At 43.2% G+C, this 15,200-nt stretch overlaps 1 protein-coding gene across 12 annotated transcripts in view; it reads right to left on the reverse strand.

Moving 5' to 3' along the window:
• The window catches only part of Ttll5 (tubulin tyrosine ligase like 5), a 221,247-nt gene that overhangs the window by 196,215 nt on the left and 9,832 nt on the right, over positions 1-15,200 (reverse strand). For all 12 annotated transcript variants that reach the window (XM_052185375.1, XM_052185370.1, XM_052185379.1 and 9 more), the window contains 3 exons: positions 6,918-7,000; positions 5,457-5,563; positions 1,958-2,088 (listed from right to left, as the gene is read on the reverse strand). In XM_052185375.1, the coding sequence (XP_052041335.1) occupies positions 1,958-2,088; positions 5,457-5,563; positions 6,918-7,000 (321 nt within the window). The remainder of the gene's footprint in view (positions 1-1,957; positions 2,089-5,456; positions 5,564-6,917; positions 7,001-15,200) is intronic.

The following is a 15,200-nucleotide window of genomic DNA, read 5'->3' on the forward strand; positions in this document are numbered from 1 at the left end:
CACCCCCACTATTACAACGGTCCTCACAGCCTCTCTGACTCGGAGCTTTGGAGCCTGTTTGGACCTTTTGGCTGACACTCCTCACATCTAGCTCGTAATTCCTGTCTCCTTCCACCCGACCTACTCACACGTGTCTGTTCTTAGGATCATGGCTGCCATTCACACTTGGCCACATGCCCTGAACTCCCGACTCTTCCTATATCACACCTACTGAGTCAGGGTCTGGCCTGAGAGGGAAGGGCTGGAAACAACCCAGTTGCTCACCCAGGCCTGGGAAGTTCAACAAGGCCGAAGAAATAAGAATCCCATTTTAGAATGAGATGTCGGCATGTGTTCCTGTTACTTATAACTTTAATTTTTTTCAAGATTAAATCCTATTTTTAATGAGGGTTCTTAAACACTTTAACCTCTCTTCTAGCCCTCTACCCACCAGAGGTAGAGGAACAGAAAGGATACGGGTAAGTAAACCTATTTAGAAATAGTTCTTTGGAGTGACGCGTGACTGTGTTGTCTGGAAATCAGCAGTAAGGTTTACAGGTCAGCTGGGGCAGCTCAATCCTTGGACAAGTTCGGTAGAGTAAGGATAGCAAACATGAGTCAGCAGCAGTAGCGCCGGTGGCGCTACCTAGCAGAGACTGGCAGGCCTGGCCTGAATCAGCAGGAGGGGCCGGACGGGTGCTAAGAGAGGTTCTCGGCTATGCCCCTCTCAGCTCAGCGAAGCCTCAAGACCTACAAGCATTGCACGGCTAGCTCTATGAGCAAGCCCAGCTCAGCCTCCGGACTGGCAAAGTCTTTTTTTATCCGCCCCCCCCCCCCCACATCACGTGTCCTCCACGTGCCTTGCCTCGCACAGGAGTCTGTCTCAGCTGACATCGCTCTGCCAATCAGCCCATGTCAGGGGAAGCGGCAAGAAACAATGGCACATCACGAGAAGGTTTTGGTGTGTTTCTCTCTATGGACTCCCAATAAATGCAGCTCAACCACGCAATGTAAGTCAGACCAATACAAGTGTGCTGTTAGCAATGAATCCTTCACCATGTACCCTTTCACAAGCTTGCAGTAGCAGAACATCCTCTCTCCTCTGTCTGGTTCATAGAAATGTTTCTTCACAAGTCTGCCTTAGCCTTTCACCTGTGTCTGCTTCAATGAAACGTTCCCTCATGGGTTTGCCACAGCAAAATACCATCCAACACAACTGACTTTCCAAAGAACCCTTAAGTTTCCACTCCAGTTACTTACCAGCAGTTCAGCTAACATTCAGAATCCAATGGATGCCCAAGTGTATTTTTTATTAGATACCTATGTATATTTTTATTAGTATGAACTCAAAAGGAAAAATGAGTGTGACTAATATCACCAAACTCTTAACATCAAAAGACACAGGATGCTCACCATGATAGCATCCTTTTGTCACAGCACTTGGGAGGCAGAGGCCAGCCTCATCTACAAAGGCAGTTCTATCTAGGCAGCTGGAGATACATAGTGAAACCCTGTCTCAAAGGGTAAACAAGCAAGGACAAGTTTTAAAAAGACATATGATTCTTGTTCCCCAAAGAACACAAGTCCAAAAGTCAAGGCAGCAAGAATGTAAAAGTGTGAAGTGGAAAAAAAGATGCCAAAAAGGAAACATGCAGTTCACAGACACAGGGACAAAATGCCCTCAACACATACTGACTCTCAACAACGGAGAGATAACTGGGCAAAAATGCCCAGGACAGCATGTGCTTGGATGACACCACTGTGTTCTTACATAAATTATTACTATCATCCTAACAAAGGAAACACCAAAGAGCACCATCTAAATACAAATAATTTGAATTTTATGTCTGTAACTGTTCTTAGTAGCAGAGTACAATTTTTCAAAAATCTGGCAAGCCCCAGTTAGCTGTAAGATCAGCAATCTCTAAGTAACTAGGCCTCAGTTCAGATGTTGGAGCATTCTCAGCGAAGCACTTACTACAGAACTCGGCATACTCGGCTGGCAGGAGAAAGGTCTGAGGGAGGATGTGAAAGGCCTTGAATCCATGCGTGTGCTGCATCCGAATGATGTTTTTGTACAGTCGGTCCTTGCGGGTTAGTTCATAAGACCTGAGAAGCAATAAAGTTGTTCTATTTCAGTGAGCCATACCTTCATAGTTCTTCGCTTACCACACTGTGAGGCCCTCAGAGCCAGAGTTCTGAAGCAGTTACTGAAGACAGCAGATTACCCCAAATCTGTCACATTGCTACTCTAATACTCCTTACTAGACACATATTATATAGACTCCTCAATAAACATCTTCATCAAATCATCAAACATCTTCATCAAATGGACATTTTTCAGTCAGATTTGTTCATGTGTAATTCTGATGTATTAATTAGGCAATGACCACCACAATCAAGATACAGGATGATACTAACATCCTAAAGTAGCCTCAACCCCCTTGCGGTCAGTCCTTTCAATCACTGCCAGACACTAACACCTGCTTCCTTTTCCTTCCAAAAGTCAGATGAGCAGGACCATGCAGTGGGTATCCTTTCCGCTGAGCATGAAACAGCTCAGCTCTATCTCTATTGGCTGGGCTGTATCCATCCATATTTTATTCTTTTATGTGCTCAGTTATAGGTTGTGGTGTGGATATACTACAGTTTGTTTGTTTATTCACCAGTTGAAGAACATCTGGATTATTTCCAGTTTAGGGGAGACTATGAATAAAGCTTCTCGAAAGCACTTACATATAGATTTGTATAGAAACATCGAGTTTTATGCAAACATTTCCATTTTCTAAGTTGCGGGCCTGCTATGTAGTTTACCTACTTACATTAGTTTTCTACTGCTAGATAACCAACAACCCCAAAAATGGCAGCTTAAAATAGTAGTTTGCATCTATGATGTCACATAGTTGCTGTGGCCAGCAGTGTGGGATGACAGACTGGGTAGTTCTGCCTCAGCCAGCTGATGAGGTTGAAGTTCAGATGTGTGCCTACACTGCCATCATCAGGCCTAACCAGGATGGAGCATGCACTTGGACATGCACTTCACAGGATGTTCACAGGTATGGAGCCTGCCAAAGAGGCTTCGGTTCCTCAGAGGAACCCTTCTACAAGGCTGCAGACTTTCATGTCCTGCTGCTGGCTTCTAGGCCCACTGATCCAAGAAAGAGGTTGAAATGTCTGTAATGACTGAGTCTCCAAAATGATCCACCATCACTTGTGTCACATCCCATTTGTTAGAAGCAAATTACAAAGTCTGGTTGACAATCAAGAACAGATTTAGCTCAACTTTTGAAAGCACTGTCAAAGAATTTACAGACATATTTCACAATCGCCACAGACGTATATGCTTAACTTTACAAGAACTGCAAGCAGTTATTCTGAGAATATTGGAAAAACAGGCTCAGTTTCTACCACCATATTCTGAGATGTAGAGGAAATACCAAAGCCTTTTCCTAGTCCCACTCAGCTCCACATAACTACTCAACATTTTTGACACCAGCTGGGGGTCAGGGATTGCTTTCCCACCACCAGCAAGCAATGCCAGTGCAGATACTACTGGGTGTCCTCTAAGTCAACTCGGACAGTCTTATCTGGATGTGGTATTAGATCCTTCAGGATGAAGGCTCAGTCCCCAAGGCTAACCCTAGTTCCAAGTAGCAGACTGTTGCAGCTGTGCTGCTTGAGTGGGTCATAGAACACACTTACTGGCTGACTGTAAAGGATATTACAAAGAACACAAAAAAAGAGCTATGCTAGTCACCATGCATTGCTTTCAGAAGCGTTTGGTTTTCTCTAACTTTTAAAGCCACTTTAGTAGGTATATTTAGTATCATATAGTTTTAATTTGTATTCTGCTAATGCCTAATGATGTTAACGATCTTTAACTGACCACACATAAATTTCCCTTGACACATTTATTTAAAGTTTTCCCTATTTTGCTAAATTTGATTTGCTTAATACATATATACATACATATATTTATGTACACACACAGAGACAGACTATATCTTTTTTCCTTTTTTAAAACTACTGAGTTATCAGAGATTGTGATATACTTTGAATGCAAACTCTTAATCAGATATATGATTTTTTTAAAGATTTATTTATTTATTATATGTAAGTACATTGAAGCTATCTTCAGATATCGCAGAAGAGGGCATTAGATCCCATTACAGATGGTTGTGAGCCACCATGTAGTTGCTGGGATTTAAACTCAGGACCTCTGGAAGAGCAGTCAGTGCTCTTAACCACTGAGCCATCTCTCTAGCCCTACATGTTTATAAATACTTCTCCAGCCTATGATTTCTTTTCTCACTTTCTTAAAAGTCTTTTCACTCTGGTGAAGTCCCTTGTGTTTTTATCCTTTTATGCACCAAACTTTTGTTCCATCTAAGAAACCTCTTTCTAAGCAAAGACCATCAAAATCTCCTTTGTACAGGTTTGTGTTTAGAATTTACATCTATGATCTTTATTCCAAATGGTTTTTTTAAAGATGTATTTATTTTATTTATATGTGTTAGCTATAGCTGTCTTCAGCCACACCAAAAGATCCCATTACAGATGGTTGTGAGCCACCATATGGTTCTGGGAATTGAACTCAGGACTTCTGGAGAAGCAGCCATCTCTCCAGCCACCACCCTCCCCCCACCTCCCCCGTTCCGCCAAATGGGTTTTTAAAATCCTGACTTAAAAGTATAAAATCTATTCTAAAACAGCTTCAAATATAAATAAAAAAGATGTTTTAAGTCTAACTTTTGATAAATATGCTCAAATTTTCACAATGAAAGAATTAAAATTGTTAAGATTCCACCTCACAGAGCTTCAACATGAGACCCTGTCCCAAATAAACAGACACTAAATGGCCTGTCATTAAAATTAATGGCCTATGAGTTGACAGCTAGACTATGTTATCCTTCAAGTTTGTTTAAAATAAATGGAAACCATCATCATGTAAGAAAGAAGTGTTAAGCTAGAATCTGATCTCAATTTGTTTGTTTTATCTTTGGAATCCTAATTTATTTATTTTTTTGCTTGTTTGAGACAGGGTCTCAAGCAGTCTAAGCTGGCACTGACTTGTTCTGTAGCCAAGGCTGGCATCCCTTCTCATCCTCCTGCTTGTGTGTCCCAAGTGTGAGGGCTGTGAGTATGTGCCGTCAGACTCTGGCTGGAACTCTGAAGCGGTTCCAGTATGGCCAAGGAAAATGTACATATTAAGACATGAGTTGAATCATTATTTAATAGAAATGAAAACGTAACAGTGAGAGGAAAGGTGAGACAGAGATCACATCCACATCTCTTTAAAAACTTTCACATCTCTATAGCCCTGGAAAAGTCTATACCTTGCAGGGATATAAACACTGAAGCCTCAAGAAATTTCTTCTTTTTTTATTTTCCTCCTAAGAACATTAAATCTCTCCACTGGCTATACATTCCAATGATGGCTACCTTTAAACCCTACAAAGCACCCAGAGGAGCATTACCTGGGGAAGTGATTAACCTTTTGTGCTTCAGAGAGGGTTCGAAGTAAGAAGGGCTTTAGGTGGGATCCTGTCCACATCAAGTTATAGTCAGTGCTGCTCGGGTGAACCTAGGCACAAAAGACACATGGAAAACAAACAAACAAAATCAGCAGCAGCCTGTCTCCAGAGGAGCACGGGTAGAGAGTCAGTGGTTTCTCATCCACAGAGGCCTCTCACATGGCCCAGTTACTATATAAGCAGACTATCACTACAGCAAACCAGATAACAAGGGTTAAGGCAGGGAAATCAAGGGACAGCTCAAACCCAAACAAGAAAACAGATTAGTTAACTCCGTACAAATCAGTGATCTCTAGCATATTTACATATCAAAGTATACTCAAAACTGAACCCCAAACTCCATTTTCTCAGACCTTCCTATGTCCTTGTAGATCATAACTAAAGAGAAATCTACAGAGATGGCCCAGTAGTTAGGAGTATGTACTGTTCTTGCAAAGAACAATTCCTAGCATCTCTACTGGGTGGCTCAATAACCACCTATAACTCCAGCTACAGGAGATGCTGTAGCCAGTCCTGAGCAACCCATACGCAGACATCAAAACTAAAAATTAGAACAGTAAATATAAAAAATTTAAGTCTTAGATTTTCTTTATTCATTCATTGGAATCCATTTGTCCACTCATTATTAATTATGTACTCTGTCCAAACAATACACTAGGACAATAGCAAATGCTGGAGATAGAAAACTACCAAGACAGGACATAAACACTAGGAGGTCCCCAAGTGTCCCCTATTGATACCAACCTAGAATAAGCAACTAGCAAGTAGGCTTTCTGCAGTAGGATCAGTAGTAGACTGCAGAGCATATCTGCCTGTTCTTCTCAATGACAACATTTCAGTTCATTGTTGGGGAATGAATTGGTTCTGGATATTAAAATACTTGCCTGTAACCCACCCACCCTCTTCTCTATGAGACCTATGACCTAAGCTGGCCCAACAATCCTATCACCAAAAAAGGCCCAAGGATAATGAATGGAGTCCAATAACTTCCACAGTAGTGTCTTGAGATAACCCTAGAGATCCCTGACCTTTGCTCCCCAAGGCTGCTGTCAACCTCTCTCCCTCTAAAGCAGCCTCTGCTTTAGCCATTGTTTCCACAGCATTCTACGACTCTGCCTTGGTTTCGGTTAGAGTCTGGTTCTGTTTTATCAGAAAATTCTCTTGGGCAACTCTGCCCAAATCTAAGAACATCACAGGAAAAGGGGGAGAGGGGGGATCCTGTGGAATTGCTTCCCATGTACCACAAGGAGAGACTGCTGGTAGTACCAAGTTCTGTAGAGCCTCTAATCACTGGTCCCGTGCGTTTCCTAGTGCTGCCTCTGCGGCGGATAAAGTCAGTTAGGTAGCTAGGATTTCAGCTTTTTGAAGTGATCAGGCGAGGTGAGGTCGTAAAAATGAGCTTACTTCATGAAATCCATGGGCTGTCAGAATGCTTCGCACCAGGCGACTGTCCGTTCTCACAATCTTATAAGACAAATGATAACGTTCTAAAGAAAAACACAGAATCAAGTTTAGTAGCCACAAAATTTAACTACAAAGACAAAGAGCACCATGGACATTTGCTTGATGTACTCAAGAGCGTTGTATGCAGACCATAACGCCTCTATATCAGCTGAGGACGCTGGAGCCAAGGCTTCCTTTAATATATTGTAAACAGTGTGTTGTGATGGGGGAAGGGACATGTGGGGGAAGGGACATACCCATTAAGTTCACTTCACAGATGCTTTGGTGGTCACAGAACTTACAAGTTTAACAAACCAGCACATTAACAAAAATTATGTTATGTCTTGGATCTGGGGGTTAAGGTACATTTTTATTGTTAATTTCTTGATACAAGGCTATATTAGTAACCCAGGCTGGCCTAGAACTTGCTATATAGCCCAGCCTAGCTTCAAATGTACACTCCCGTATCAAGGATTACAGGCATGCACCACCATATTTAGCTATTTGTCTTTTTAATTACTGTATTTCAATACAACTCATTTCATTTCTATCATTTTGTCTATTTTTCCACCTTAAAATCATTACTCTGGGAAAAGCCCTCACGCTTTTCCAGACTGAGAACTGTAGGTATTTAAAAGGCTAAGAGCCCCTGTTCTAGACAGCCCTCTATGTCTGCCTCTCTCCAATAGGAAGAGGCCAGCAGGACCCTGCAGCTGCCCCTTTTAAAGAGGCCTGTGTGTGCTTCCAGTCCAGCTTGTCTCCAGCCTCCTGACCTGTGCACATTTCCTGCTGGCCCCTGGAGACAGAACCTGTGCCTTGACTGTGTTTGAGTGGAAAATCTGTAATCATGTAAACATTTACTCTGAGTTACAATATTAATTCTTTCTATAAGCCCCTACAGACTGAGAATCTTAGCTAAAAAAATTTTATGGAAATTCTTTTGGCAATTTTGTTTGTTTGTTTGGGGGACAAAATTTTCTCTAGCCCAGGTTAGAGTAAATTGATGATCCTGCCTCAGTCTTCCAAGTGCTGAAATTACAGGCGCAACCCTGGACGCCTGGCTCCACATCTTTGTTTTTAAAGGCCTGTGTCCTCAACAACTGCTAGTGAGTGCAATGCAGACACATTTGCAAGTAGCTCAGTGCTCAGCCCCATCATCAGAGACAACTATGCTTTGATTGATTTACAGGGAAATCTTCATAAACCCCTGCTGCACCCACAGACACATTAGGGCCACTGAAGTCTTGGTGTACACTCTGTGCAAAGCTAAATCACATATATGTGCATGGACAAGCCAGACTTCCTAAGGCCCAGCAACAAGCTTTTCCCAGCAGCCCCCTACTTTACATTTTCTTTATAGTATCACTGAAGTTAAAAACAGGGCCGAGTCCTCTGCATTTGTTCCAGTGCAGAACAGAATGTCAAGTACAGTGTTCAGACTATAGGCAGGGAGGCTGGAAGCATCCTGCTAGACAGCGTGAGACAGAAATGTTCAAAATTAACTGCAAACATGACACACAGAGCTTGAGTGGGCCCTAAAGTTTGAGATACTCTAGCATAAAAGTGATGAAGCAATGAGGAAGATCATAAGTACAAAAGAAACAGAAACCCGCATGCCTGAGAGACAGGCGGTATGCCGGTTTTGCTGCTGTAACAAAACATGCTCAGAGCTTAAACCTGAATTTGCAGCCTCCTTGGTACAACAGACCACCAGCCTAAATCAAGGCTGTGATCATCAGGCTCTGCTCCCTTCCACGGACCCCAGGCAGGATTGGGGTCCTTCACACGTCCAATGGCCACCTCTGCTCAGTGCTCTGCGGCTTACACTTCCTGCTCTGCCTTTTGAAGGCAGCAAGGGCAGATCTGGTCTTTTTTCACCTTGTATCACTCTGGCCAGGCTGGCTTCTGCTCCCACGTTAGACTTGACACTCTGGGATAATCCAGGGTAATCTTCTTACTTGAAGGTCGACCAATTTACAACTTTAATTCCCCTTTACCATAAAAGGTTTATATCCATAGGCTGCAGAGATTAAGACACAGACACACTGGGGGCCTACCATAACATTAACACTGTCTTTATTGTGAAATAAATTCAACCCTTCCCAACATCCCTGTCAACTCAACCCAACGTCTAAAAATCTCATTCAAATTTATCAGCTCGATATTCCCTAATCTCAAAATCTAAATCAGTATGATTCACCTTGGGGCAAAACTGTTATCCATCAGTGAACCTGCAACAAATGATTTGCTTCCCAAATACAATGAACAGAACTCCAGTTACATGGAGATTGGTTCACACTGGGAGAGAATTTAAAGAGGAAAAAGGAGTCACAGCATGGATTTATAGATTGAAACCTGGCAAATTAAAGTCCTATTTGTCCCCAGGTCTTTGAGTCATGCTCTGTGACTCACAGGTCTGCCCTGCCACCTCAGGAGTAACCCTTACTCTTTCACAAAGGTTAGCACTTGTTTGCAGCTGAGTAGTGTTGTCATCTGGTTCCCTGCCTGGGGATGTGATGGTCTCACAGATTTCCTTTCCTGCTTAGGCTGTTGCACTCAGTCCAAACTGGGCCTCACTCACTCAAGGGAGTCTTCCATAGAACCATTCTCATCAAAGCATCAATGCCACTGTCTTGTAATCCTCCTTCCCACCCTGAGCCCACAGCAGGCTTTCCTTCCCACAGCCTGTCTTTCTCCCTCCTCCCCCTCCTCCAAGGAGCTCCTGCCTGTCTCCTTATCTTCTGGGTTGATTCCCCATTGAGTACATCACAGTCACAGGTTATGGGAATGAGGAGATGGTCACCTTTGGGGGACTATTTATCTGCCCACTACAAACACAAAGTCTAGCTAATGACTGTGGAGAGCACTGCGGTGCAGATCTCAGCTGGCAGAGAGCTAGCAAGTAGGAAGCCATGGGTTAGCTCCCCAGCACTGCATGATGGGTATGGTGGTGCATACTCATAAGCCCAGCGCCTGGGAGACAGAGGCAGGAGGAGCCTCTGTCCAAGGCTCCATATCAAGTTCAAAACCAGCCTGGTGTAAGCTTGCCTCAAAAAAAAAAAAAAAAAAAAAAAAAAATTAAATGGCTCATGACTAAGGAGCCAGGGCAGAGAGCATTCCACTACTCCTCCAACAGCTCAGAGACAGAGACATTAACGAGGTCAAACGCTCACACCACACAGACAAGAACTAATTGCATACCCAGCTGCTGTGCCACTCCACCGCATACCCAGCTGCTGTGCCACTCCACCGCATACCCAGCTGCTGTGCCACTCCACCGCATACCCAGCTGCTGTGCCACTCCACCGCATACCCAGCTGCTGTGCCACTCCACCGCATACCCAGCTGCTGTGCCACTCCACCGCATACCCAGCTGCTGTGCCACTCCACCGCATACCCAGCTGCTGTGCCACTCCACCGCATACCCAGCTGCTGTGCCACTCCACCGCATACCCAGCTGCTGTGCCACTCCACCGCATACCCAGCTGCTGTGCCACTCCACCGCATACCCAGCTGCTGTGCCACTCCACCGCATACCCAGCTGCTGTGCCACTCCACCGTATACCCAGCTGCTGTGCCACTCCACCGCATACCCAGCTGCTGTGCCACTCCACCGCATACCCAGCTGCTGTGCCACTCCACCGCATACCCATCTGCTGTGCCACTCCACCGCATACCCATCTGCTGTGCCACTCCACCGCATACCCATCTGCTGTGCCACTCCACCGTATACCCAGCTGCTGTGCCACTCCACCGCATACCCAGCTGCTGTGCCACTCCACCGCATACCCAGCTGCTGTGCCACTCCACCGCATACCCAGCTGCTGTGCCACTTCACCGCATACCCAGCTGCTGTGCCACTCCACCGCATAACCAGCTGCTGTGCCACTCCACCGCATACCCAGCTGCTGTGCCACTCCACCGCATACCCAGCTGCTGTGCCACTCCACCGCATACCCAGCTGCTGTGCCACTCCACCGCATACCCAGCTGCTGTGCCACTCCACTGCCCAAAGAGGTTTATGAATGATTTAGGAAAATGAAAGAAAATTTAGATCCCTTAATTATCATAACTGCTGTCACTAACAGAGCCACTTCTGCACCTGCAAAAGCTACAAGCCTGCCAGGTGTCTCAAACACTCAAAAGATGAGGGCAGGAAGACCCTTGAGTTCAAAGCCAATCTGAGGAACAAAGCGAGACCTTATTCAATAAAAGCTAAAATAAATGTTCAAATTTAAAAACAGTAAGAGCCAAAGCATCATCAAGTACACAGCTCCCTCTGGAGGCGAGAAGGCTGCCCACCTCTGCGTGCCTTAGCGCCATGACACCGGAAGGACCAGAAGGGCGCAGGAGAACGGAGCCTGCTCACTTGATGACAGAAGGAGCAAGACAGTAAGAGAGGATGGCGCCACCGCACAACTGCCAGGACTGTACCACTTCCTGCCTACAATCCTTCATGAATTGTGTAGCTTCTCTAGCCTCTACTTTCCCCTGTAAAAGAGTTGACAATAACATTAATTACCTTATACTAGAGTTGCAAATGCTCCCTGAAGCTGTAGAACAACTATAAAAGTACATATACACTTTACATAGTAAAAGTTATTTTTACATAGTTAAAAAAGCAATTATATGGCAAAATAAAGACTATATATTTTAATACTTTTTATGATACAGAGTAAATCATATATCTGATATAGCCAACAAATTGAGTGTGTGTTTGTGTGTGTGTGTGTGTGTAGTTCTTGATGCATGTGCACGTGTGAGCAGGTGTGAGTGCCCAGATGCCAGAAGTTACTGTCAGGTGTCCTGCTCTGTTATCGCCACCGCCATGGTCCCTTGAGAGAGGGTCTCTCATAAGACTTGGAGCCGGGCTCACAGCCAACAAGCCCTAATAATCCTGGTTATGCCCCACACAGTGCCAGGGTTTAAAGAGCACACAGCCAGGCCTGGGTTTTATATGGCTGCTGGGAATTCAAACTCATGCTTACAAGCATTTTTAAGCACTAAGCCATCTCCCCAGAGTCCACTTAGGGGGTACCTAAGGACCAGATTCAGCCTATAGATATACTCTTTGACCCATTGTTTTAAATAAAAGTGAATTAGAAATTAGCTTAGAGAACTAAAAACAACACATAGAAATCTAGTCTTTCAAACCCTTTACGTGTTGATGTGATGGGGCAATCATAGTTGGATGTTATTTCTTAGTGGGCCCAGCATTTAAGTTTGTGGGCTGAGTAAGGCAAACCACCATCTCCCATGGGGGGTGGGCATTGTTCATTCCATGGAAGGCTTCATGAAAGGAATGGAAGCATTATTCTCCTTCTCCCTCTGCCTCATGCTCTCCCCTTCTTCCCTCAGATACACTTAAGCTAGAGTTGGAACTGCCAACCAAACCTACCCAACCGCCCAAGAACCATATATTCATCCACGTGAGGACAAGAGGGAGGTTCTGATCCTTAGATGCCGGCAAACTTCCAAATACCCTTTGCTTCTCAACTTTTGCAGAAACTTCACATCAACTCTACACAAGACTGAATTTTCTTCTTCCCGTAAATGCTCACATGTACCCCAGCAAGCAACCTGAAATAGTAGGACCCCCAAACTTCCAGACTGGCTCCAACAGAGCAGACAAAAACAAGGAACCAACTGAAAGCACAGAGGTACGCTAGACAACAGGGACATCCCTAAGGGGTTAGAAAGAACAGCATGAGGTGGACACAGAGAGACTGCTCAATAGTTAAGAACACTGGCTGCTCCTGGAGAGGATTCAGGACTGGTTCCCAACCCTCACATGGCAGCTTGTAACTCGGATTCCAGAGGTCTGGGGCCCACTTCTGGCAAACAGCAGCTACTTCTGGTACACTATGGTACACTCACATACTGCCAAAAACACTCACTCATAAAATTAAAAAATTTAAAATAGCACGGGGCTGTGACTGATGTTACACACCTAAAATCCCAGCACATGGGAAGTTGAGGCAGGAGGATCTAGAATTTGAGAAAAGCCCAAGCTATACTTTTCTGTCTCAAGAAACAAACTATGCAAACAAAACAATAGCATAGGAACCCAGAAAGAAGATATAAATGAAAATTTACTTTTAAAATGTATTGAGTAGAACCAGCGAGAGGGCTTACTCATCTGAATTCAATCACAGAGACCAACACCTGAAAGTTGTCCTAAGATCATGCATGCATGCACACATATTCTCTCTATATAGGCACAAATAAACACTTTAAGATACCAGTATAAACTCTTCCATGGTTCATGGCGTAGTAATGTTCTACTATCAGAAAATTTGTTCCATACCCAAATTCTGGAGGACAGTATTCACCAACCACATCTGACTAAAGAGTACTTGACACAGGACCAGAATGACACACGGCCAAATGGTTTATTTTACTTAACTTTAACTGACTACATTTAAGAGTTTAAGATGGAATACTTAATAAACTAGTGTGAACACCCAACACCACGGAAGAGGAGCTAGGAAACACACAAGTTCAAAGACATCTGTTAGCAAGGTCCAGGTCAACACAGGCTGTGTAACATTAAGTATCAAACCTAAACAAACAGACAAACTTAAATAAATAAAAGGAATGCTTGATTAACTTTAGAAGGCAGGGGCTGGGGTGCAGCCCCATGGTACAGAACAAGGTCTGTATGCAGAAGGCTCAAGCCCCAGCAACTAAATACAAAAGCAAAGCAGGCAAGAGGATGGAAAGTTCCAGAGTAGCCTATGTGGCATAGTGAGCCCCTGTCTCAACAAATGCTAGAAAACACCTTAGAGGGGCTGGGAGATCGCTCAGAAATTAAGAGCACTGGCTGCTCTTCTGGAGTCCTAGCAACCACATAGCAGCTCACAACTATCTGTAACTCCGGTTCCAGAAGATCTGACACCCTCACACAAACATGCAGGCAGAATATCAATGCACATGAAAATAGAACCTTAAAAACAAATCTTTGAAACAACTCCATGAATTTACTTTTCAACTACAATGTTCATGAAGTCTACATTGAGATACATAGTAAATGCAAAAAGCATACTCAATATGAAAATATTATGAGTTTCTTTATATTGAGTAAATGTAAAAATTATATTGAGATTATTGGGTTAAATAAAACACATTATTAAAGCTAACTTCATCTTTCCAATTTAAAACTACACACGTATCTTGCATCACTTCCAATGCTAGTCTATGAAAATATAAATTTACTGAATGGACATGTTAGATTATAACATGATGCTCATTCTATGATATAGTTACAGTCATTTGGAAATACCTGTGTTACCACAAAAACCAATCCTATTTACATGTGAAAGGACATACAACCATGAAGGGGCTTGAATATTAAAGAATAGTCATGTTCCTAGAGTACTTCACAAATAAAGCATAGAAATCGTACTAAACCAAATCATTAAAAGACAATTCAATAAACAGTCAACAGATGAACAGAACTACGAAGCTAGCACATGATCTGCAGGACATAGCTACAGGATCCGCAGGATATAGCTAATGCCCCAGATAACTTCTCAGAGGGATTGAACTACTTATGATCTGAGCAGACACACCACATGACCTACTATTTTAGAGAAGGAAAAATATTACAGATTGATTATGTTTAATAATTCAGAAAACCCTGGTTGTGGTGGTGCACAACTCTAATCCCAGCACTTGGGAGACAGAGCGGGCAGATCTCTGAGTGTAAGTACAGTCTGGTCTGCAGAATGAGTTTCAGGACAGCCAGGGACACAGAGAAACTCTGTTTCAAAAACCCAAACAATGATAATGATGATGATGATGATGATAATAATAATAATAATTCAGGAATCCAAAGCATACTTTAGCAAAAGTCATTAAAACTGTCATTTACATTAAAAGTTAAAAAAATTAAACCTAAAGAAACGTAGGGAAATAAAGAACAAACTTTATAATATATAGCTGAAACAAATTTAATAGCTTTTCCCTTTTTTTTTCAGACAGGTCTTGCTATGAAGCCCAGACTGTTGTCCAACTAAAAATCCTCCTGCCTGAACCTCTGTCCTCTAGTTACAGATATGAACCACCAATACTTTAATCTATAAAAATGAGTAATGAAAGAAAGACACTGTGAGTTCCAGAAAACTCTAATAGCTTGAGTAGCTGATGGCAAGACTGATGAATAATTTTCCACTAAATGGAAGTTACTCCAAGAAAAAGGAAAAGACAGAGAAAAGGACGCAGTCTGTTTACTGCCATGGAATG

This window comes from Apodemus sylvaticus, chromosome 6 (assembly GCF_947179515.1).
Source record: "Apodemus sylvaticus chromosome 6, mApoSyl1.1, whole genome shotgun sequence".
In the NCBI taxonomy this organism is placed as follows: Eukaryota; Metazoa; Chordata; class Mammalia; order Rodentia; family Muridae; genus Apodemus; species Apodemus sylvaticus.